This window comes from Onychostruthus taczanowskii, unplaced genomic scaffold, assembly GCF_017590055.1.
Source record: "Onychostruthus taczanowskii isolate IOZ18803 unplaced genomic scaffold, ASM1759005v1 scaffold98, whole genome shotgun sequence".
Lineage (NCBI taxonomy): Eukaryota > Metazoa > Chordata > Aves > Passeriformes > Passeridae > Onychostruthus > Onychostruthus taczanowskii.
In genome coordinates, this window is record NW_024507879.1 from 1,288,956 (window position 1) to 1,315,136 (window position 26,181).

General features: G+C 41.3%; 1 protein-coding gene across 3 annotated transcripts; it reads right to left on the minus strand.

The window, feature by feature from the left end:
* Positions 1-1,096: 1,096 nt before the first annotated feature.
* On the minus strand, positions 1,097-26,181 carry RUFY2 (RUN and FYVE domain containing 2). Of its 3 annotated transcripts, none has more exons than XM_041427271.1 (18): positions 26,123-26,181; positions 23,567-23,740; positions 22,970-23,087; positions 21,706-21,807; positions 20,476-20,599; positions 18,888-18,949; positions 18,291-18,356; positions 16,509-16,578; positions 15,219-15,320; positions 14,376-14,492; positions 13,672-13,839; positions 12,408-12,505; positions 8,449-8,568; positions 6,558-6,687; positions 5,880-5,974; positions 4,489-4,537; positions 3,483-3,560; positions 1,097-2,679 (listed from the first exon to the last, which is right to left on the minus strand). In XM_041427271.1, the coding sequence occupies exons 1-18, from the start codon at positions 26,124-26,126 to the stop codon at positions 2,536-2,538; spliced, it is 1,821 nt and encodes a 606-aa protein (XP_041283205.1). In that variant the 5' UTR covers positions 26,127-26,181; the 3' UTR covers positions 1,097-2,535. The 3 variants fall into 3 exon arrangements, with proteins under 3 accessions (XP_041283205.1, XP_041283206.1, XP_041283207.1); XM_041427272.1 differs by lacking the exon at positions 26,123-26,181 and adding an exon at positions 23,839-24,513; XM_041427273.1 differs by lacking the exons at positions 1,097-2,679; positions 3,483-3,560; positions 4,489-4,537; positions 5,880-5,974; positions 6,558-6,687 and having other exon boundaries at positions 8,455-8,611.

The window sequence follows — 26,181 nt, forward strand, 5'->3', positions numbered from 1 at the left end:
TCTGCAGTCTGCCCGCTTCAGCCCAGGGGCACAACTGCACCGTGCGGGACACGAGTCCCTCGTGCCTGCTGTCCCTTCACCCGCAGCGGGAGCGCGCTCAGCTCTGAGCCTCGGCTCCCAGCAGCAGCCTCGAACGGCAGAGCCGTGAGCAGAGCCGTGCCCGCTCCCGCACAGGCCGGGGCAGTTCCCTGGCCCTGCACCGCCGGGAGCGGCCGGGGCGCCCCTGGCCCCCGGGCAGGCGGAGCAAACACGGGCGCTGACCCTGCCGGAGCCCTGCGCGGGGAGGAGCACGAGCAACGCCCCCAGAGTAGCAAGGCAGAAGTGGCTTCATTTCCCAAAAGGAATAAAATGTTGCTCTGATCCTGTTCCACTTCCAGGTTCTTGTGGGTACCCCACGGCTCTTCCTGGGCTCTTCTTTGTGTGAGAAGGATTTAGAATTGAGCAGGGTTTTACAGAAAGACAGAAATGCAGCATTAGTCACAGCAGTGTCCAAAAACCTTAAAAGCAGGCCAGGTATATAGTTTGATGCCAAGGGAAATGAAACCATATGGAACATCCAGCATTCATTTTGTTCAAGGCAGAAGTCTTACCTGCAGTCAGTAACAGCAATCTGAATGTTACACACTTTTCCTATGCAAACAGGACAGCACAGGGGGAGGAAAAGATGGCAGTTAAGTAACAAATTAATTCATTGCACGTTATGGAAAAGCACTGTAATCTTGTTTTAAAAGGCTGCCTATTTTAAGTTTTTTTTCTGTTTAGCTGCATCCCTTTTCACAAGTTATTTATTAAAGCAATACATATTAGCTTTATCCTACCAATCCTACATCAGACCCTGCTGCCTCCGTGCCTGCCCCACAAAAGCCCACCTGGAAACACTCTCAGGAAGCACATGAGCAGCACCTGATTGTGCCTTTGGCAGGGTACCCACTCCCCAGCACAGGCAATGGCTTTCTGAGCAACTTGAACACAATAAAGTAAAATACTCTGAATTGCAAATTTAAATTAAGTGACATTATTCTCAGATAACTTAAATTTATTTTTTTCCAAAAGTTATTTACAGATTTACAAGTATTTGTGTTGTATTTTACAAAAAGTTACATCAGGTCATTTAAAAAACATTTTTCTTTACAAAAGCTACATAAGCAACTACATTGAGGTGTTAAAAAGAATAGCTATGTTATCTTTTAGGATATCACTAAATCCTTATCCTCAGAGACAAAGCCAAGCTAAACAAAGTGCAAGGACAGCTGAAAGACCTGTTTGCAGCCTCCCTTTTGCTGCCAGCAGTGCTACTCCAAGCCCACGGCTGAAGGAACTACAGGGCTGGTAATCCTGGAGTGTGGAGGGCCCAGGGCTGCAGCCCAGGCCAGGAGTGGCTAAAGGGGAGGAGGGTGCAGTGCAGTGAGCTGGAAGTGAGGGCAGCTTATCAAAGGATATTATTTCTATTTGCCTATGGAAAGAACAAGGATCTTATGTTCCAATTACCGTCAGTGACAAGAGTGGGTAGACTCACAAGGGCTCAAAAGTGCTCTGCAAAAAAATGAAGTTTAGGAACGAGCTCTGAAGGTTTGAGAAAGATGGTGACAGAACAAGGAAGAACCTCCCTGTGCAGTACAGCAAGGATGTGATCTCCAGAGCTTAGTCCCAGTCTTTCCAGGTGGTTTCTAGAGCTGTGCAGTGACTACACGTCCAAGCTTGAGAGCATGACTTGCATGAAAATGATACAGAGGCTTGTTCAAGGTTACAGACAATGTCAGAGAAGAGGCCTGTGCTGAACAGCTCTCTTTCAGTGAAACACAGATACATCAAATTAATAGTTCACGTGAAAAAATCATTCAGCAGAACACACCTTCCTTCAGGAAGTGCCCCGAGGCACTGTTTGTTCCCTGGCTGAGCACAGCTGCCCTCACAGCTGGCACTGCACAGAGGAGCTGCCAGGGCAGTGCTCTGGGCTGTACCAAACCCTGCACAGAGGAGCTGCCAGGGCAGTGCTCTGGGCTGTACCAAACCCTGCTAACGCACAGAACTCAACGGACGCACGGCATCTGGCAACGACCTCTCAGACCACTGCGCTAATTGCCATACTTTCTTCCAGGACAATTTAAAACCAGTTTTGCTTCACAACAGCCTACCACAGGCACTGGGTTAGGCTGGACTTGTGGCACATCAGCATGTAAGAGTATCACCTTCCTCCAGATCATCTTAACAACTGAAATATTCATCCAATCCACATTAACACTGAGTGTCCTGTATAAACTGCTCTGCTTCCTCCCAAAAAACTGCTGAGCCATTTGGTAGACCAACATACCTTCTGGGGTTCTTTTCTGTTTAGACGTGCATTTTCTACATTTTCTACATTTGTCCCATTGTCTCCATTTGTTTCAAGAGGAAGCAGAGAAGTAACTCATCCACAGTACCTTGAAATTCCAACTCCACTCTGCTTACCTCAAAGCCTGCAAATACTGTAGCACATTCTTTAGTTGGTGTGGTGGTTTTTACAGGATGAGCTAAACAGCAGAATGAATAAATATCTTATGGCACGTTAGAAGAGCACCTCTGTATCAGTATTGCATGGCAGGAATCACAGACCCGGACAGGCTTTGGTGAAGAGGGCAGAGGCAGCTCATTGTCAGAACAGGCATTGCAGAAGATCTCCCCACAGTTTCTACAGTGATGCTAAATCACAGGCAGAAGATTAAAAATATAAATTTACAACAGAAATGTACTTGATAATTGGATACCTACAAACAAGACACACAGCACAATCCAAAACATAATTCCTGACTCCTTCTTGGAGTCAGTCTGCAAAAGATAATTGATCTGCATCCCAAACTGTGATGCAATCCTACACAAATGGTGTTTGTCTAGGATTGCACCACAGACAGACACGTGGTCTTTCTAACTTTCATATATATATACATGTATGTGCTGAAGATTTCACTCAAACTCTGGATTAAGGATGTATTCTGCTGTAGAAAAATGCAGCATGAGCAATGGTATCTGAAGCAGTGGATGCCTCTGGTAGCTAATTGAGATTTAACATAAAAACGTAAAGGAAACTTCCTGCACACATTAATAAAGCATGGAAATTAATGTCACATTTCACCTTAAAATTACAAACTCATAGTTTCTTACTCTAGTATATAAAAAATGCCATAAAAAGACTTCTACATATGTCAAATTCTAAGTGTGCCAGAGCTGATAAGAGTTTGAGATAACAATTCCACAAAGTAGTTCAATAATTTTTAACTGAGCTGCTCTGTGAAACTTCACTATGACACTGTTTCTTTTGAAATCAGGTCCCAGCTGCATTGTATGTGTCAAAGAATTAGAAAAATATCTCAAAAATACCTCTGCTTTCACCTGATCATTGACATTTCGTGCCACATCTCAAAGATAATTATTATTTACATCATACTTGTAATAATAATTACATAATACTTGTAAACACATTGAAAGAAATTTTGTTAAAGTTTTACCTTCCTTTTGGAAAGCGAAAATTCCTTTTCACACAGCTTGCAATGAGTGGCTTCTTTGTCCTTCAACCAAACCTGGCCCTGGAGAAAAAATTATCATAATTATATGTATCTGATGAAGTTAAACTGTGGGCTCCAGGGGACAAGACAAATCAAGAGCAGAACTGCCTGAATGCTCGGTGCCCTGGGACCAGCGTAATGTCACAAAGACACTCTAGAGCAGCACAGGACTGTTCCAAAATACTGCAAAACCTCAGGGGACAAGACAGAGCAGAGGTGCACAGAGAACATGCCTGAGGTGCCAAAGCTGGGCAGTGGCTCAGCTGGGAGAGCAGAAAGGCATCCAGGCCTCCAAGTGAAGCCAATGTCCCTGCTCATCACAGAGGAACAGTCCTCAAGATTCAGCAAAGCACAAAAAAAAAACCAGGACAGAGTCAAGAGCTGTCAATTTCCTTCTGTTTAAACCACTCAATAAACCCAGAAGTCTGCTCAACTATTCCAGTCACTTTTACCTGGACTGCAGCAATATGCCAGGTGACACACCAGATAATCAAAGGTGCGCAGACAGAATCTCTGCTCTCAAGTGCACTCTGCTGTCTTTAAGAAAGTCCCAAACCTGCTGACATTACACATCATATTTTATCAGCTTTGATGCTACAAGTTCCCTTGTTTCCTAGGATGATCAAATATTTATTGATCACTGAGAAGTACTATGCAGTTTAAGCTCAGCTGGCTTCACATTCTTTCCCAGATTCACTCTGTAAATGATAGAAGGGTGTGTGCCATTGCAAAAGGGCCAAAATGCACAGCTGTGCATCAAACAAGGAAAATGAAAAGCAGATGCATTTTTTCCAGGAAGTTACAAGGGAGTGTGGTTCTCTCCCACTGGAGGAAATCATACAGTGAGTCTCTCTGGAGCAGTTGCTGTTGGAGAGAAGTCTTCTCATGCTTATGGAAGATTTCAAAATGAACAGTTTCAAAAAGTTTCTTTTCTCAAAATGCTACTGACCTGCAATGCCTTGTTTGCTTCTTTTATATCTTCTATTTTCAGCTTTGATCTAAGAAATAAGATAATGCTACTTCAAACTTCTATATGGTTCAGTTATGCTCTAACAACTTAAAAAGCTGGTTTAGGTACTTAAATTTTAAGCCAAGTTCTCTGAAGAAGAGTACAAGACCACATTATGTCATTTTGGAGGAAGCACCCTCCCCACAACCATGCAGTGCCAACTGGGTCACAGGAGTTATTCTACAGGGCATCAAAGGCCACAGCAATCACAGCAGACTACTGAGAAGACAGAGATCATCAAATGAAGCTTCAGCACCACACAGCAGAAAGGAGGGTGTTGTTTGCCACGTGTCCCCTTCCACCCTCTGAGCCTGGGCAGCTGGGCTGGTTCTGCCTGGGTGGGTTCCTCTCCCTCCCAGGGGCTGTGCTCTGGGTTTGTGCTGAGCACAGGCTGATAACACAGGCATGTTTTGCTGTTGTTGCTGAGCAGGGCTCACTCAGAGCCAAGGCCTTTCCTGCTCCCCCCAGGGCCAGGCTGGGAGGAGCCTGAGGCTGATGGGAAGTGAGGGCACAGCCAGGACAGGGGAGTCCAAGGATATTCCACACCAGTGGCATGACACTCAGCATATAAAGTGGGGGAAAGAAGGAAGGAGGACATTTGGAGTGATGGAATTTTGCCTTCCCCAGGCACCATTCCATGTGACAGGCCCTGCTCTCCTGAGGGTTGTTGAACACCTGCCCAACCACGGGAAGCTGTGAATTAATTCCTTGTTTTGCTTTGCTTGCATGTGTGGCTTTTCTTTTCTCGAGTAAAGTCCCTTTATCTCAATCCTTAATGAGTTTTCCAGCTTCTGCTTTTCCAGTTCTCTCCCTGATCCCAGTGGTGGGGAGGTGAGTGAGCAGCTGTGTGGGGCTTGGTGTCTGGCTGGGGCTCAAGAAGAGCAGCACTGCCCTGCTGCAGCCAGAGCTGTTACCTTCTCCTTGGGAATGCCACAGCTGGCAAACTAGGCAACTGTCCTCCTGCAGAACAAAGCCTCATGCCCTTCAAACTGTTTTTGTTCAAACTGTTTTGTTTTGGATTTCCTGTTAAAGCACTGTCATTACCCAGGAGCTCACAGCCACACCACCAGCCAAAAGTAAAAATTACCAGGCCTGACCTAACTAGACACATTGACTTCTCACAACTGGTTAGTTACCAAAATAATAATAATAATAATAATAATAATAATAATAATAATAATAATAATATTGTCATCTACCGTCTAATATGCATTACCACTGTCCCACTACTTTCCTTAATTCAAGTGTATATGACAAAAATAATATGTATAAGTCATCACAAATAATAATGAATAATATGAATGAATAATTTTTATGAATAATAAAATTACTCGCTCAGCTTGGATGCCAGTTCTTGGAGAGCAGCTTCTTGGTCCTCACATGTGCTTTTCAGCTGCTTGTTCTTCTCCTGAAGTTTAAGGAACTCCTTAAAACAAAACAAACAAAATAAAATGAAGCCAAATTATTCTCAAATTGTGCTTGCCCTACTGCCTAGGAAGCTGCTCCTACTGAAGCAGATCTTGCTGAGAAAGCCAAGTGCATGAGTGATCCCTCACACTCCCTCCAAATCCAGCCTGAACAGCAACTGCTCAGGAGTAAATTCCCTCGGACCCCAAGAGATAAAGAAACATTTCTGTATGGGCTTCTGTAGCCCATTGCAGGGAGAAATTAAACCTGAGTGACTGGAGATAAAACCTGGAAAATAAACCTGAGTGACAGGAGAGGCCAGGAGCACAGAGAGCCACAGGTCCAGCCTACAGTGAGGTCAGGCAACACAACTGAGAAGGGAAAGCAAAGATTTAATTTCTCCTTATCCAAGGTACTGAGTTCTGATCTGAGGACTAAATTGGAGTAAAAAGCCCATTTTTTCCCTCATTCTATTTGTGAGAACACATTGACGTAATCTTTCTCATATATTTGCAGAAATTCTTTAAAATACCATGTCTAAGTCCATAAATAACATTGCAGTCCATTTCTAAATTACTAGTCAAAATTTGCTGCAGATTTACTTTCTTAAGGGTAACTATTTCTTGGGTCTCTGTTCTCAGATGGGATACAGTTTCCTTTTCCTTCTGAAGATCATCCTCCAGGGTCTGCCGCCACTCTTTTTCTATCTTCAAATCTGTTTCCAGCTGAAGCCTAGAACAGGGAAAACAAAACAAAAATCACTGTGCACAACAGTATCACTTCTGAAAACAAAACTGAGTTTATTTCGGGGTGCAATGGACAATTACCATAACAAACTATTAACTTACATGTTTTCTAAAACAGAAATCATGTGTCAATATAATGATATTTTAGGTATCAGTGTAATAAACAAAGCACTGTATTTAGAAAATGCTTTTCAAAGTAAGTTTATTTAAAGGACCAGGAGTATGGCACAATTTTGAAGAGCTGACCTTTGAAATAAATGAATAAGAGAAGACTAAAACCACAAAATTCTGAAGTATTTTTAAAACAAGCATAAGGCAAAGCCCCTTAACTTTATAGAGCTTGTTTCTAAAATAAACCAAACCAACCAGCCACAGTGTCATTGGTGATGCAGACAATCATTGCAGGTATTCCTGACACCATAAAAGTTATTTAATTTTACACCCTTAGATGTGAATCTTCTATTTTAGACTAAGGTTTATGGCATTTTGAACAGAACTGAAAATAAAGGAGGAAGGACTTTAAATTACTATTTTTATTGAGCTTTCTACACAGCTGAGGTTCAGCATAAAGAGGGATACAGATTCTACTGCCTTAACTGAACTTCAGCTAAAGGAATTAGGGCTACTCTGACAGAAGACCCCTTCTAGCTGGAATTTTACTACTGGTTTCATGGAAGACTTGGTGTTTAGAATGTTATGGGGGTGGAAGCACACTGCTCAACCTTCTACATCTAAACTGTGCCAACACAGGAAAAGAGGAAAAAATCTGAGAGTATTCATGCAAGATCTTTTAATGGGAAACCTACATCCACATTAATTTTCCTGTTTTAAAACCAAACCCACTTTTAAAGGAAAGACTTACATTTTGGAACACTACCTCAGCATCTGGCTGGAAAAGAAGTGAACATGACCTGGAGGTTTCAGAATTGCAGAATTCTAAGGCTGGGGTCTGAACTGTTCTTTTGCCCAAATCTGCAGAGGTGACTGTGGTAGTAAAGTGAACATTTGTCATGACAGTTGAACAAGTGGATTGAAAGTCAGAGTTCTGAGAGAGGCAGGAGGGCTAATAACTGGATTGGAAATCACTAATTTTTAAGCCCTAATCTTTCTGCCAAAGATTTACTTCAATAATTGATGTTTTATCTTCCCAAAGAGAGAAAGCACCTGTCCTTACAGGGAGCTTCTAACATTATGTACTGATTTAAATTAGTACTGAAGGATGTAACAGAAGAAAGACAGAGGGGTGGCTTTTAAATTAGCTTTTAACTTTTATGACTCCACTGAATTTTCACTTTTTATTTCCTGTGCAGTGCTAGTTAAACCACTTCTACCTCATCCTTAAGCTGCATCAATCAAACAGTTACTGTGCCATTTCTGGTTAAGTCTACACTACTCCATACTTGTGGGCTTTGTTCAAAGTGTGTTTTACCACTACTCCACTACATATTTTCCCCCACTTAGGATAACTTCCTCCTGAATTAAGTTGGCATTTTTAGCCAAGAAATAATGCTCTTTCTCCCCTTCTTTTCAAGCTGTATGTCATTTCAGAAGCACCCAAAGCCAGCTTGGCTTCCTTGCAATGACATATTTTCTTCTGCCTTGCCAGTACCTGACACAAAGATCTTCAGTATTTGCATTCTGTTCAAAACCATTTAACAACAAGCAGCCTGCATTAGGGCAGAGGACATATTGCAAATGTAGAACGTTTACTGCCATGCATTTTTCCAAACAGAAAAGAAATACTCACAGCTGTTTCTCCTTCTGGGAGAATTCGTTCTGCAGGCTTTCAGATTTATTCACATATTCCTGCTTAAGTTTCTCATCCTCAGCCTCTGCCTCCATTTGAGCCTTCTCTGCTTGCTGCAATCTGGTGTAATTCAAATCAACTTTGGGTAAAACTGAAGCTAGAACTAGGGTGTAGAGGGTGAAGAAGACAAATAAAAGAAAAATGGGGAAATAGAAACATTTCTAAATAAAAACAAAGTTTGGGGGAAACTCACAAACTCAAACGAGAAACCCATACAATGCCTAGAGAACTTAGCTCCTGGGTTTGCATACAGTAAGAGAGTAATCACTGTAAGTAATAATTGTTTTATTTTATGCTCATGAATAACAGGTGCCAAAGCATGATACATATTTTGGAATCAAAGCTTTTCTTTTTCCTTTAGCACACGTTCATGTGTTATTTCCGAAGCTTTGTCCCCCAAGTAAATTCTGTGAAAGTACTTGGCTTGCACTAATCACCCATTAAGACAGGGCAGAGCATGTCTTGTGCAAAAGCAGCTCAAAACAACTGAGGCATAAGGTTGCATACAGAGCACTGCAATCAGACAGCAAAAAAACTTGACTAGCCTAATACAACAAAATACACCCTGACAGGTCCCACTACATTTCTAGAACTACCTCAACTACATCATCTTTAATTTAAATAGTCTGTATTAAAAATAATGCATTCTTACACCGGTGAAAATAGCTCCATACTATAGACAAATCAAAATGATTAATCAAGAAACAAGGGATTGTTATTTGATTTAATCTTTTCTTTCTGAATCCCAGGTTTGTTCAGCTGACATTCCCCTTGGAATGCACTGGTTCACTGTGGTTCCTCTCTGGTGGTTGTATTGTAACAAAAGTAAATGTACTAAAAGGGGACTTGTGCTATATCATGGTTACACCTGCCTGGAGCATACAGGAGCCTGCAAAATCCCAGTGAATGTCCCCACCTGATGCTCTGTGTTCTGCAAAACTGCCCCAAGGGCCTCTCAGGTAAGTGGCGGGAGAAATCAGTGAGATGGTTGACTTGTCACCTCCCAGCAGCTCCCTGAGCACAGAGTGACTCCCAGCTCCCAGTGTCAGCTAAAAAGAAGATGTGTCAGCAATACGTCTGCATTTGTGCTTCTGCTGATGAAGTTGCACCAGAGGGAGTTTCCAAAAGCTGATGGTAAACAAGTGAACAAGGCTGGAATTAAACCACCTTATCAAGGGTGCACTATCTCACTCAGCTACCCCAGGGCCTGAAGAATGCTCCCAGTCACATCTGCAATGGTAGTGCACAGAGGCCAAGCCTTGGGAAGGAGAATATTAGGAAAGAGCATGTCCCTCCACAGTGCAGAAGCTGACTGAAGCTACACAAGACACCAACACCAAAAGCACGTTAAACCTTTCCCTAAATCACAAAATCAACTGCAGAGCTGTTTCCACAAGCAAGGCAGAAAGGGAGCTTGCTACCCAAAAGCTGCAGCATCATCTCCAGCCCGGCACCAGGGCCAGCTGCACTGCTGAGATTCAGGCAGATGCTGAGCTGGCTGCAGCCTGCAGCTGGATTTGGCATGCAGATGATTCTGTGGCACACACTTGTTTGTGTAGATAACATTGAGGTGGAAAAGGCTCCCATTTCTCCCACGGTCTTCCTGTTGTTCATTCAGTGTTTCTGGTTTGGGTTTTCTTTGAAGATGGAAGACAGTTATTTTTCAGTAGCCACCTCATGTTAAAGGCTGTTTCTGTCTCCAAACCAAGGAATAAGCTAGTACAGAACCATGCAGTAGAAACCCTTTCTGTATTACTACATCCTGTCCCCACTTTCACAAACACATCCTCTTGTGCTGCAAAACTCTATGATCATTTTCCCAGTCAACATCCACTACAGACTTCAGAGCAAACATCAGGGAGTGTATTGAGGGCAGTCAGCAGCCTGAACTCTTCCTGCAGTGCAGGCAAGCAGCAGCTCACAGCAGGAACAGGAGCTGCAAGAGCTGCCTAATGATGGGTGGAGGGAGGGAAAAGGCTTTGGGCACAAGCACAGGTGTTGTTCTCAGTGCAGACAGAGCCAGGCGAGATCCTCAGCTGACAAACAGGTTAGGCAGGTTCAGGATCTGGGCCCTAACTGTAAATCCTTCTCACTGCTCCACCTCCAGGGCAGCTGTGCTAGGCAGGAGTCACAGCTACACAGTTTGCTGGAGCACTCTGTCTCTGTCTGGAGCCCCTCAGGAAGCAGGCTCCAAAGACTTTTTCAATTAATGAGAATGTTTCACCTCAGGACATCAGGGAGGTGGAACTTTAGCTGCTGGCATCCCTTCACTGCACACACACAACACAGATGGTGGCACCACCCTCTTTCCTTACACCCATCCTGAGGGAGCTCAGCTCCCTCCCTCCAGCTCCTGCCACTCTGCTCAAGGAAACACTGCTAGTTACAACCACAGAACCCAACAGAGAGTGTGCTTTTGGGGTAAACACAGCCTAGAAGTGAAAGGAATAAGCAGGGGAGAAGGAAAGTTTTAGCCAGAAGGGCTACTTTTTAAATCTCTTAGTACCAAAGAACCAGAAAAATCACTAATTAGAAACAAGTGTCATAAAAACTGTGCAAAGTAAAGATATCTAACCTCTTAAAATAAAATTTGACAAAGAAGTGATTCAATAGCATTAGAAAACTAGCTTACATTTACTTAATAATAGTGCAGTAATTTACTTTTTTTTTTTTCTTTTGTTTTTTTTTGGTTTTTTTTTTTAGGAGGGGTAAAGTGAGATTGGTGGTGATATTCTTTCAGAAAACAAACCAGGACCCAGCTACAATCAGTTACAGTGCAGGATTTCTAATACCACTTTCAAGTTTGAATTGGAAAATTCTGAAGTCCTATTTCACCAGCAATTACTCAACACAAGAGATCTGAAGGAGCTGTCAGAATGATATATCCTTGACAAGTTTATATTGGTGCTGAGCCTCATTGCTGGCACATTTGACGAATGACATTGCAATAGTCCTAGTTTGAGTTAACAGATCTTTGTCACTTCATGAATGCAGTGGACAAAAATCAAAGACAGATGAAGGCAGCAAAACAGTAAAAACAAAAATTGGGATAAAAGGATAAAAAGAAAAAGAAAAAAGAGGAAAAAAGGATGTCAATAAAAGAATATTCATGTCACTAATTTTTTTAATACATAAGCATGTTTTTCATAATCAGATTTAAATGAAAAAAAAGACATGTCAAACACCAACATGACAGGGCTCATGGATATGTTATATTTTACAATTAGAAAGATCAAGATCAACGTTGCATATAAGGCTACTAAATCAAAACATGTGAATCACATCTTAGTATTATGCAGTACATGCAGTCTAACCATAATGTAAATTTACATTCTGGAATTTTAGGCTTTCACTTTTCAACCTTTCAGTGTGAAAACTCGTTAAGTCATTGAAAATAATGGCACTTCCAAAGCAATGGACAACAATTATAACAGCTTCAGCAAACAACCAGTGATCCTTGAAGGCATTAATGTCTACATTAAGCATATGCTTAAGTATAAGCAAGGTTAATGTTTATATTAAGCATATGCTTGTAAGCAAGGTTAATGCTTCCATTTCTACTGCATTTCATTCAGGGGGGAAAAAAAGTAGGCAATAAAGAATCAGAATTTTGAAACAACTGAAAGAATGACTTTTGATGTCAGCATAAAAACCTAGGACCAGAAGAAGGACGGTAGAGGAAGAAAACTGAAAGATTAAGTTTGTATTTAAAGTGAGTGTGTTTGTCAAACAGAAAAAAAAAAAAAAACAGTCCAACAGCAAAGCACTAATTAGAAGTTTCAGGAAGGTTTGGTTTAAATGTTCTAGCTGAAAATTACATTTCAGTGGCAACTGTGAGAATGCAGTAAGATGTAAGGGAGTGGAGCTGTGAATAAAGAGAAACAAAGATGGGGCTGTACCTTTGTTCTAGTTGTTTCATAGTTGCATTAATTTGATTCGTCTTATCCTCTAATCGACTAATTATTTCATTCTTTTCTTTCATAGCTTCTTCAGAAACCTGTGTTACAAAAGAGTTAAAAACTGAAATTGGTACAATTGCACCACTACCTTGTGGGAGCTTTATTTTCAGTATCTAAAGGGGCACATGGTAAAAATCAAGTTTTGATTCTCTTTAAGGATTGCCTTCCAAAAACCCTTGAGGACAGTATGTAAAATCTTATGCCCAGAAAATTTTTAGTTTTATACTCTGCAAGTGTAGATGCTATTTAATGTTCAGTAAGTGTTCCCCTTTGATTTCCTTCTTTAGTTAATCACTGTAGAAGTCAAAGTTAAATTCACTGACCAAGTAGCCCATTAGAACCTTACCAGTGAAGAGCAAAGAGCTTAGTCCAGAAAAACACCAAGGTTCTCCTGCAAATCAACTCCCCCCAGATCCTAACACTGGAGAACATTCTCTTTTTTTTCTCTCCAGCTCTTTTTATATTTCTCATCCTCTGGTCCAGTTTCCTCACATTTGCAGATGGGAAAAGTAGAACCCTCTGTCAATCACTTCAATTATCTCTCCACAGCATCCTAATTTTTTCCCCTCATTCTGCCACAGATTTGACTGGTTTCTTGTGCTGGTTTTCATAATTTATTCCCTAAGTCAAAGTCATGTTTTGCATAAGTAATTCACTGGTATATGGTAATTTGTTAACTGCATTTGGGGTCCCTGAGATCCATATTCTCCCACAAAAGGCATTTCGTTGTTAAGAGATTTTCTTAATTTGTTAACAAATTTTAAAATAAACCCAAAACTGGAATTAGCTTTTTCCATTTAACATATCCTTGTCTTCCTTTCCGTACTTTGGAAGGTCAGGGCTTCTCCTCACTATGTGCCTACATTCTTCTGGTTTTTTTATACAACACAGGCGAAAAAAAATGTCCTTGTTACAGGACACTATTACTCTCTATTTCACCAAGGATATTATTAGGCCATGATCTTATCCTCATGCTCTTTTCTTCCCTAAACCCAGTAAGTGACTATCTTAAGAGCTTCTTTGTATGAAACCATGTTTACATAGGTAATGCTCCAAAAGTAATGCTCCAAAATGTCAAGCTGACCTAAAAAGCACAAGGAAATCAAAACTCCAGGGAGCAGCAGCACCCAGCTGACTAGAATGGTAATAATGCATTTCTCTGTCTGTGATCCATCAGCAGTTTAGCAGCAGATTGCCCCTTTACCTGCAGCTTTTGGTACATTTCCACATTAATTGCTTTAACTTCATCAAGCTGCTGCCGCAGGCCGATGAGGGTGTCCTGCTTCTCATGGATATCCTTCTCCAGCAGCTTCATGGCAAGCTCTATCTCATGCTTCATGCTAACTTGAACCACTAGCTCATTCTCCATATCCTATAAAACACAACACAGTGCAACATAAAGGATTTAGATAACTATGGAATTATTTATTTCTGTTTTGAAACTCTAACAGAGCTGCAGCACCACCTATTTTACCACTTCAGAAATTCTGCCCCTCTTTACCTTTGCAAATTATCCATAAATGTGACACTCATACAATAACTTTGGGAGAAAACAACTCACATGACAAGAGATTACCCTGCCAATGTTGTACAGAATTGCCTAAGTATTAATTACAAAAATAGAACCAATGTATTTGTATTTTCACAGGAAAGATTTAGCACAGATAGAGAGCATACAGTATTGCTAAAAGCTTACCTAAAAATTTATCCACGAAAAATGTGGCTGTTTTCCTACCATTCTTCAGCAACATTACTACAGAAATATTGATGCCCTGTGAAAACTCTTTTTATTCTAGGCAGTTAGAGAAAAGGCTGCTGATACAAACGAAAGGCAGCAGCTAAAGCCAGGAGAAGCAGAAGTGCTCAGACAGTGAGTGCTGTGCAGAGGGCAGTGCCAGGAGCACCCACCTGCCGCAGCTGTGCCTCCTCGCGGAGCTGCCTGCGCGCCTCGGTGTACATCTCATCCAAGCCCTGCCTCGAGTGCTTGTAGGTCTGCAGCTCTGCCTCCACATCCACCTTGGCTGCCTGCAAACATACAGAGGTTCTGTCTTCCCTCTTCCTAAGTTCTGCAGCTTGATGGCATGAATTTAATGTAGGCATACGGTTGGTGGTAAGTGGGAGTGGGGCTGGGGCCGAGCCTCAGCCCAGTGGGGACAGCTGTGAAAAGCAGGCGAGCAGCACGGACAGCAATGAGCCATGGAGTGCCCAGGTGTGCTGACCAGCCAGGAAAGGGAACAGAGGGCACACAGGTGCAGTGCATCAACATGAGGGGTGTTAAAGGTTGGGCTAAAGAACAAGAAGGGCAGGCACTTGCAGCCCTCTGGAAGTGTATGGTAATGCTCTGTGTATTGTGTCTGCCTCATCTGCCACAGGCGCTGCCACAATTCAACGCTTGTGGGGAATATGAAGAAAAACTTACAAACACATCCCCCAAGCACAGGACAAACATGGAAAGAGCTGTTTCTGGTCTGTGGCCATTGGCTTAGCAAAACATCTATCCTTCAGTACTGTCCTCCTTTGGTGTCACTTGAATACACTACACATGTATATGGTGTAAAACAATCTTGTGTCCTAGAATTTTAATGTACTTATGCCATTTAGAAAGCTCCACAGATTTAATAAGCTCTTTCACTCATAAAAGTTGTTTCAGATTTGGACAAGTTAAGCTTACTTGAAGCTGAGATGTACAAACTTTTGAACAAAAAATAACCACATTTTGTTACAATATTAAAAGTGGTAAAACTAACATACCTCTAGATGATGCTGTGTTTTCATTAAAATCAGAGTATTTTCACTCCTTAATTGATGGTTTTCTTCCTGAAGTTTAATTATATTGTTTTTTGCTATTGCTAACTGAAAAGAAACAAGTTTAAAAAAAAAAAAAAGAAAAGCACTGTGACCATTTTTGAGAGTAGAAATAAAGGGAAAAATGTTCTGATTAATGCAAGACCAAGACATTCTCTGCTCTATTCTCCCTGCCTGCCAAACAGAGGATTAACTGTTTTTAAAGAAACCATAAAGCTCCTGGTTTTATAATGAGTCATTACACAGCAGCAGTGTGTCCAGGATACTTCACTGTTTCACATCTGGTGAAGAACATGCTTTCTTTTCATTGCTCCATTATGACTTAAAGACCCTCAATTCTCTTTCCTCGTCCCCAGCTACTGCTTTCCACTTGGCTTCAAGTTCATCCAGTTTTCATTTTCTTTTTTGGGCATCTTAATATGTCATATGGAGCAGCTTACATAAGAAAGCCTCCCATATATGAACAACAAACATATTTACAAAAGATGACATTTCATAACTGGGCCCTACAGCATACAGCTTAATGTCAGAATTATAAACCAAAGGATCAAAATAGGTGTAGAGTTGGGCTGAAAGCTTATAAAGGAACAACAATACTCTGAGAATTAACACTCAGAAAAGATGCTCTCACTCTGTCTGGATACATTACTCCCAGAGTGAGCTAGCTGTCCCTTCAGCAGCTCAATTTACAGTTTTCAGTTTTCCCCTTCATTAACTAAAAAAGGTGCACTCTCTCTGATAAAGCTAAAGATATTGGAAACGAGTCAAGGATCAAAGACAACCAGAAATACAGGCTATAAACACAAACCCAGAACCAGAAAAGTGTATAAGCATCCAATAAAGAAGCAAGAAACAATCCTTTGGCTAAAGCTGAGAACTGGAACAGAAATTGCTTGGTGAACTACTTTTTGTCTCTTTGTAGCAACTGGTGTCATCCATTCTAGACTAGTCATCTGCACAAATCAGACTGACAGCTGGCACTGAGAAAGGATTCTCTCCTAATTTTGCCCAAAGCTGGAAATTGCAATGTTCTACAGAATTGACATACTGATGCTAGAGGCTACCTGGCAAGTGGACTTCAAGTCCCTGCAGCTGCTGCCCCTCTTCTTTAAGCCAAAATAAAGGTATCTGAATATATTATACTGAGCTCCCATATCTTAAAATAATGTAAGTCTATTTAGAAAAACAGTCTTTCAGAGAAAACAGTATGCTACACATTACTAAAATAAAAAGTACCTCTTCAATCAGCTTTGTGTTTGATTTCTCCAGTGAGTCAACTCTTGCATGTAGACTGCTAACTGTGCTACTGAAAGGGAAAAAGAAACAATGGTATTCAAGATGACATCAAAATTCCTTCAACCAAGCTCAAATCTTTAATGCAAGGTACAGTGATTAATGGTTAAGAGCTGTGAGGTCGGTTCCCATTATTGAAAGTTTTCCTAAATATAAGAAAATTACTCTCCTTTGTTGAACATTTATATGCTTCTTTCCAATTCCCAATGTCACCCCTGTCACTTAAACTCCTGCTTGACCAGAACTTCCCATGCACTCTCCCTTTCCTTTAGCCTCACAACCATATTGCATCCAAAAGATAAATGAGCTCCCTCTATAGAACAAAAGGATTCTCCAGATTCTCTTTGTCCAAAATACATTTCTTTTATAAAGTCATTTGTTTATCTGCATTTTTTGAGATTTGTCCTCACACTATCTCTTTCTTGATGTTTCTTGACATCATTTAGGAGTCTCACCAGAGTTGTATTCCCTTTTATTACTCTGTTGCTTTTTATAGTATCAAACTACATCCAGGCCTTTTCCATAACCTGATTGCCTGTTTCTGCAGGAAGCACCTTTTTTCAGGCTGCACTTCACACACAGGGAAACAGAAAACCTATTCTGTAACACCATTTACTTTTCCACATGTTTCTCTGTGGTGTCCTCAGAAGTTGCCAGTTCATCAGTAACAGCAGGGCAGAGAGATTAATGCATTTTAGATGTCTAAACACAAACAGCTGAACTGAAATAAAATAGGAGAGTTGCTGAATCACTGATCTGACAGGAAATTCTGTGCATAAACCAGAGTACAAGAACACACAGAAGCTCACCTGGATAATGACATGGCACAAACACCACTGCCCTTAAGTGTGATAGTTCCTTTCTCCTCCTTGACTTTCATTTTGCTCATATTTGATGTGCTCAGCTTTTCTGCACTGTTGAAGGTTTCTGCTCAGTGACACCATTCCAAAGCAGAATATCCTTACTCCAACAGGAGCTTTAGAGTAACCAATGATCCAGATTACCAGCATTAAAAATTTAAAAAGATGATTACATTTCAAAAAGGAGCTAGATCAGCTGTTCTACAGATTCTACAGAAGCTCTTTCTGGCTTTGTTGTTTGGTTTGGTTTGTTGGGGTTTTTTAGCATTTTAGCCCTTCAAACTTTACTTTTGTACAATAGTCTTCAGATAATTTAAATCTGTTCTTCAGTAACAAACACAGTGGTGGACTAGATTTGTTCCATCCAGCAAAGCGGAAAATGCTGCTTTCCTGAAAATTACTTCAATGGGAACCTCAACCTACCACATATGAGTAGCTTCTAGCAAGCAGTGAGTTTATTTCATTTCATTACTAGCCATTAAAGCCACAAACTAAAATATTCTGCAAGGCAAAGAAATAAAAATATATGGATTCACCAGAACACTCAAAACCACTTCTGGCAAACTGTTAAATGGAACAAAGTTAGAATCCTGACCAAACTTTTCATTCTAGTGAATTTATGAACCATGAGGACCTTCACAGCTCTGGCCTGTTGGTTTTGTATTTCTTTGAAGAATAACTGTCCAAAAGCATGAAAACTGATACTGAGCTCTCCAGGAGAGTGTCTTTTCCTACTTCACTAAATCCTCAGTCTAAACATGGAGAATTTGCAGTTTTTTCTCTAAAGTTCTCTCACAAAGCTGTGGTACAAAAGGCACTTACCTGTAAGCCTGGCCTGACACCCATACTTCAAAGTAATACTTACTTCAGTTGCCTGTTTAGTTCCTCAACATAATTCTTTTGGTCCAATATTGCAGCAATCTGTACATCTCTAAAGCAAGCACAAAATAAAATTAAGAAAATTATGTACTAAACCATGAACTGAAAATATACATGTTTACCATATGCAAATGTCCATCTCAACTGTGTTTTTAAAAAGAAAGGAAGCAACTTCATCTCATACTCATGAAGGTAAAAACACACATGTTCTATCAGTGAGACACAAAAATTCAACGCTTTTACTTCAAACAATTTCTCTACGTGAAACATAACAGTCTGAGAAGGATAAGGATGTTTATTTACTCTGCCATAACTGGCTCTTTGAAACTCTGACTAAATCCCAAGGTCTTAAAGGTGTGCAGGCTCCTTTTCACAAGCCTCCCCTACTTGGAGGCAGGAGGTGATGCTGCTGAGGTTTGCTTCAGACTGCAAATATTCCCACAGCTAACTAATAACACAGAACAACACACTGGGGCATTCTTCTCAGGATGAGAACATTTCATTTTTAGAGACCCTCACTTAGGTCCCAGCCAAGAAATCATCTGTTAACAGAGAATAGTGGAGGTATTTTGTGAGGACATACCTTTCTTTACCCCCAATGTCATCATCACTCTTCAAATACACAGAGAAATCGATCACCCCAACCTAGGGGAGAGCAAAGGTACAATTTCATCTCATACAAATAAGTGCTGCTGATATTTACAGCCTTGTATTTATGCAATTGATAAAACCTCAGTTACAGCATTTTTAAGGTTCATCCAGTTTCAGCCAGCAGCTGAAAAATCTGAACACTTTAAACAAGATTTTACTAAGTTTAATATTTACTTGGTTTATACAGTGCTCTCCTCTCAGGACCCTGTTTGTTCTTTCCATGTCTTTTTTTAAAATTCTCTTCTCAAAAAACTTTCTAAAAACATGTTTTTCTGATTAAAGCAAAATACCATCTCTAATAAACAAGGTAAAATGCTCTATCTATAAAAGTTACTTTATTTCAATTCACTATTGCTATTTCATCACTGAGTAGCATTTTGTCAACATACCAAAACCATGCTCCTGGCTGTGGCTTCCCTAAAGGTTCAGAAGTTTGCCTTTCTGCTTAATAAAACTTGCTGCTTCTGGCTTCTCTGAAAAGGTGCCTTCTTTATACTACTCTTCATAAACAGAATTATTCTGGACACGGTACAAATGCCAAACTGGGACACACTGCAATCAGAATCTCATCTGCACAGCCACTACCACCTTCTCAAATTGAGTTCTCTCTCATGCAGCAAGGCCACCCAGTGATAACAGAGCTGTAGCTAGCAACAGATTTTGTGGCCTATAATACACATATTTAATTCTCAACACTACGAGCAAGTTGATAAGTTTTTCACTGACAGGCCTGTCAATGTTATATCTTCTTTTACACAAGATTAGTGCCTGAAACTAATATTACACAGTAACTAGAACAAACAACAAGTTAACCACAGGATTCAAAAGCACACAGTTAGCTGTAAATTCTCTTTCCCAGAGGAGCTATTTTTTCATCAAATATATTAATATAGTAACAACCACTTAAGCTACTATGATTTCTTTCCACAAAGAAGCTGAAAAAAACCAATCATGGCTGAACACAGTCTACATTTATTTCCAAATACCTGTGCATCTTCCATTAAACAGAATCTGTTAATATTTTATTGGAAAAGATCAGGGTTAAAAGTCAAAGCCCATTCAAAGCAGGAAGAATTCCAGGTCTTGCTTTGCAGAATCAAAGTAGTCACCCTCTTAAGAGGTCATAAGGGAGTGTTTATTTCAGGTCTCTGTATCACTCCTATGATGTTCCAGAACAGCAATAAACAAACAAAAGCAGGGTAAACTGATCAAGGAACTATATTTGTCTCACAGAAGAAAAGGATGGGTCACACAAGTCAGATGAAAAGAACTCCATTTGAGGACAAAGCACAAAATTTCACCCTTGCACTCTGACCATTATCTCCATTCAAAAGTCTGACCCTGCTGATAGTGAGGTTAAGGCAACAGCCCCACAGACCCAGGAGCTGGATCATCACACCCTGAACAGTCTCAGGTAGGATTTCCAACAAGCCACCACTCCAAAGTAACAAAATCCACAAACAAAAGTACAGAAAACTCTCATGGATTGCATGTACATTCCTTTACCTGGATGGACTTACTTGTGAATCCAGGTCTTCTCCCTTCACACACAGGTTGGCATCGATCACATTCAGCCCAACTAACAGCCCAACAATCACTGCTCCTTCCTCCTCCATCATGAGTGCGTGATACTCATAAAACTCACTGTGTGAAGGAGAAATTGCATCTCACTGGTACATTCATTCTATATACATCCAATAAATTAATCAGAAGTGACATACACATCTAAATTTTGTCTTATTGTAGCCTTACTACAGCATCTGTAAAGAAGAACTGGCCCTGCCCATACTTTCACCCCATAAATATTTAAAAATTCAAAGTGCATGGTTAGTCTCAGAGGTTATTAAAAACAAGGATGCTGCCTTAGGCTCCTGATGGCTGGGACACTGTGGGGAGGGTAACAAGACATACTTTGACTTTCAAACAAAGCAAAACAAAACAAACAAACAAAAAAAGCCAGAAAAGGCTCTTCCCTACACCTTCTATTAGCCAGTGTTGAAGAGGATATTGCAACAAATGGATGTTTGGCCACACTGAGTCAGACAACTCTTAAGTTGTTAAGAAGCACTGCAAGCAATGCAAAGGAAGAATGGCAAAAGAATTACCTTCTGTGGAAAAAAAAAGAAAAAACCAAAAAAAACCCAACCTGGAATTTAGTGCATACATGCTTGAAATTCAAGGACCCAAGGAAGAGATTAAATTGATAAAAGAGTAACTTAAAGGGCTGAAAAGCTAAAAAGGTTCTTAAAATATTGTCATAGTTTTGCACCAAAACCACTACAAATATAAATACTTCACTGAACAAGAGAATACAAGCACTTTGTCTTCTTGTACTTTTTAAATAAAATTTTAGATTCTATGTAACAAACTGTCTTTTCACTGGAAAAGTCCATAGCTGCTGAACACCAACGACATCCTGACATACCAGTGTTATCTAGGCACAAAGTCAGTCTTAAAAATATGTATAGTTTATAGAACTGAAAGGAAGAAGCATCCTTCTCCATTGTGCTTTAATGACTCCATCAGACAGAAGAAGTTATACCAGAAGACAACAATGCCAGTGTTAGAACTGTGAAAGCAAAGCTCAAAGCAAGAGCCCTCCTTCCAATGGCAGCTCAGTGGAAACCACACACATGGTAGGAATTAAGTCACCTCCTCCCCAGAGCACAGTGGGGGAATGCAGGATTATTTTTTAGGAGACTAACCCTCTGAAAGGTTAGGTTGCAAACAAAATCCAGTGAATTGTTTACCTGAGGAGGTCTCTCTGAATGATTAAACAGCGAAGATAATCGGCCATTTTCTTCTGCATCAATGCCAACCGCAGCCAGGCCCGGGCACGGCCCAGTGGCGTCCTGAAACAAAGGTCATGAGGACAAACAGCCCCAAATTAACAACATACTGATTACATCACGCTCTTTAACACCTTATCAGTCTACTGGTGGAGCAACTGGTGTTTCTGAAGGGGTACTTTATTAGTTGAGCATCACCATGTGGAAAGCCATAATGTTTAAGCTCTGACTCCAAGCTTCAGGATAACAGAAAGATTTTCAACTACTTGGCTGAGCTCGGGAGCAGACCCAGGATAAACAAGAGTATAGACTGCACTAGAGCCTGATAATCTTGAAAGCCTTGTTTTGTGCTGAAGTAAAATGCTTGCAACAGTAGAGACTCCTTTCTGCAATTTGGTTGTCAGGAGTTGAGGGGAATTGCAAGAAAATGAACCAAATTCCCATCACAAGCCACCACGGCAGCTTCCCTTCCCAACACTACTCTGTCTCTGCCTTTAGTTGTGTACAACTTCAGTGCTATCTTAGGAAGACAATGCTAAAAAAGATGAAAAATTACCTATGTAACTGGCAAACACTAATATCCAGCAAATTACACCTTCCTCTTCTAGAGCTTGCATACTTACAAATGGCAAGCACATCAATGAAAAAGAAAACCCCCTCACAAGTTGTGCTAGGATAGGAAGAGAGTAACACACCTGGCAAAGTGTGTTACTTCCTCGGGACTGCCACAAGAGTAAATAATAATTTACATGCCTATGTGCTTTAGATAAGGTCTAAAGCCATAAATTAGAACCCTTGTGCTGCCATACAGCAGTCAGTGCAACCAAGCCCTTCTGGAATTTCATGGATGGCCAAGTATAAAGCTAAATACAAGAGCAGAGTGCACTGGAATGGGAAGAGAATAAATTTACAACTGAGCAGGACTGTGCAGGCAAGAATCTCAAAACCTGCCTAATTCTTTCCTCTTTGGCATGTCACCTTGTGGTTTGATACAGCCTTTGCTGACTGCACTCACCAATGTTTGCTGCAGTTCTAGACTGCAGAGTGACTGACACAACCTGCTCCTTTTTGCATTGTTATCCACCTCCCGTTCACCTGTGCACTCCCCCAACATCAGGTGTTAGCTGTTCAAAGGCTTGATTAATGTCAAATGAAATCATGAGACACCTGCAGATTCTCAATCAGGTCTTTTATTTTCCTGCTGCACTTTAACAATACCACTTACTTAAGGCCAGGCAAATCTCTGACACTTGCTGCTATTTCCTCAGCTTCTGGATATAATTTTTCCACAAGTTCCAGAGGACCCCAGATGGTTTTATTGTAACTGAGAAAGGATTTTCTTACTATGAAAAGAAAAAGCAAGTAAATGAATTAATTTAAATCACTGCAGTAGCTTCCTTCATCATATCTGGAGTGTGAAAGGGTTAACTGTTGAGTCCAGAGTTCCAGATAACTCTTAACTGAGACTCTGGCCAGCTCACCAGTATCCAAAGCCAACTTCCTTTACTGTCAATATAAAATTGATATGCTAGGAAAAATAACATAGAAAGGATGTCCAGCTAAAAATATACACTACATACATGCAGTTGGTAAACCCTGGACCTCTTACAACAAATGCTGTACAAAAGGACAAGTTGGTAAATGTGGAAATACATGTCGTGAAGAATTAATAATTACACTATTCATTATAAAAGGTGCCCATTTACATATTTTTTTCAATTCCTTATGCAATGTTACACATTTTTTTATCTACTTCCAGAAAGAAAGGAAGAAAAATGGCATGTTTGGGATGAGAAATATGCAGCTAGACCAATTTCCACACCTTTCAGGCCATGCTTCAGGCAGTGCTCCATGACAACAAAGAACTGCTGCAAAGGTGGGTAGTCAGAATCCAGAGTGCGCCCAAAGCTCAAGGCAGATTCAATGAGTCCTTTGATACTCAGTTTAGCCATGTTTAATAAATTTGCTCTTTCTACAGCTGTAGGATCCTTTACAGCTAAGACAACAGAGAAAAAAAATGTTATGGTTCAAGTTTTAAGAGTGACACAAAGAAATAAAGCGCTTCATGTCCATCTTGTTAAAAGGAAAACTTACCTTAACCTAATAAACCTAATAAACCCAGCAGAACAAACTCAGTAGGTGCTGTAAACCACCATGCCAGAGAAGCATCCAATCCAGAGCACGTTCTCAGTGTTCCAACAGGTGAACAAACCCCAGGCTGGCAATGTCAGTTCTCAGGCACCATATTGTCCCAGCAGGTCTCAGAAGCAGCCAAGGCACTGCAGTTAACACAGCACCTCTGCTGCAGGGCTGCAACCACTGCCCCTGCCATGGTTTCAAAGCAGCCTTCCTACTAATTTATGGATTTATTTGGTGTGTTACAGCCTACCTACAGAAGCAGACATCATACTTTTTATATATAATCACTTTCCACTGTAGCTTTAATTGCTCAGTGACACAAACACATGCCTTCCTTCTCAGGCTGTTCAGAGTCTCTGCCACTAAACCAGGAGCATTTTCTGGAAAATACTACAGACTGAAAATTCAGTTTCTCACTTAGCCACAAAGTATTTTCTAAACAGAAAATCTTAAGAATTAAAGGTTTTGCTTTAACTTGAAGCTTTTGGTAAACATTACAAAGAATATACTGCAAAAATACATTTGAGGATTAAATCTCATCAGTAAAACATCCATAGCTTTTTACAATCATCTTAGTCTCATAGAACGGACAAGGTTCCTCTTCTTAGAAATTCTGCTACTGAGAACAGAGTGCTCAGGAAATTCTTAAGCTTATTTTCATTTATAATGAAGCAATTCAAACATTCAGACCAGAGCCTATTTTCTCAGAGACAAAACAAGCCTCTGTTTATTCATTATCATCAAAGTAACCTGGAAAAAAACAAAAGAGTTGATGATTTACTGCTTAATTAAATCCAACAAGTGAAGCAAAAAACCAAACTTTTTTAAAGACATTGAGACACAGATGTCAAAATATCTAGAAAAACTTGCAACTGAGTTAAAAAAAGTGAGCCTGCTCCTTTGCAAATCTGAGTATTGGTATCCGACACAGACTGTATCTGTCTGCACATCAGAAAACACAAAGAACCCAAATCATCCTAACAGATGGGCATTTTCTCAGTTCCTCAACAGCAATGAAATGACTTATCTCACTTCCTGCAGACTTCAGGTATTTAGGGATTGGATATTAGAAACCCAGAAAACTACTTTCTAATATTCTGTTTCCCTAGTTGCCTGCCAAATACCCAGCTACCCTGAAACATAAGCTATCTCTGCTTTCCAGGAAAAATAATGACTGAGATTATGTACATGAAACAGCCTTAAAATCGGCTTTTATAGGTGCCCAGAACTTCAACAGAAAACCCCAGGAGACATTAGAAACAGTAAGATAATGAGAGATAGGGATCTGGCAAAACTGCACCACAGCTCGCTGCTTTGTCTGCTCCTTCCTGCTCAGCTGCTGGGGACTGACCAGCTCTACCAGGAGCAGCACCAGCACAGCATCGCCGGGACAGGTGGAGGCTGGCAACAGCAGCAGCCTTTCTGCAGGCAGAGCACACATCCTGCTTCTCCATTAGCTTTGCTACTGACAGTATGAAACACAAGTGTTAGAGGAGGAAACGCCTTGCTCAATGCAGACTGCAGGTGGGTAGCTCTCCCTTGCTACATATCCCGTCTATTTCCCCAAAGGCATCATGAAAATTCCTTTGTCAGGTGACCTCATTCTGACTTCTGGAGCTCATCCTCCTCCGACAGACTTGTATGTCTGCTGTCCTTTTAATTACCAGCCCTCGTCTGTTCTTTCTGAAGCGAAATGCATCTTAGGTCTGTTTTAAAGTGTGATCTACCTGCATGTTTTTCTTCACCCGCTTCTTAAAAATATAAATGGCGAACAAATTTTTTTTTTTTTTTTTACATTTAAAATCAAGACTTAGAATTTAACATCGCGCGTGAAATCCTAAATCCCAGCTGCCGTTCGGGTATGGGGTATCACAGAGAGCAGAACGAGGGGTATCACAGAACAAGCTCTGCAGGGCTCTCCTCCCCGAAGAAGCAGCAGCCCCCCACAGGGCTGCTCGCAGCTAACACCGGCGAACAGCATCGCCGGCATCACCGGCTCCGAGCGGCGAGCCTCGGCCCCTGAGGCGGCACGGCTCCGCGGCCGGACCCCGAGCACAGCCGCTGGGCCCGGGGGCTGCGGGCGCCGTCCCTGCGCCAGCGCCGGCCTCTCCCCGGCCGCAGCCCTCCCGCACCCGGGGCACCGCCCGCACTGCGGCCCCACACCGCCCGCTGCCCCGGGGACGCTCCCCGCCCGCAGCCCCGCGGCCCCCGCCCAGCCCGGCCCCGCAGCCCCGCTCACCCATGGCTGGAGAGGAGGAGCCGCCGAAGCCGCGGCCGCTCCCTCAGGGCCCGCCGCTC

Excerpts from the sequence above, each read along its gene's own strand:
- RUFY2 (XM_041427271.1), bottom strand. Across the intron at positions 13,840-14,375 it reads AGGAGGCACAGCTGCGGCAG|GATATGGAGAATGAGCTAGT; the intron begins GTGGGTGCTCCT and ends TGTGTTTTATAG. Across the intron at positions 2,680-3,482 it reads TTTCGCTTTCCAAAAGGAAG|CATCACTGTAGAAACTGTGG; the intron begins GTAAAACTTTAA and ends CCTGTGATTTAG.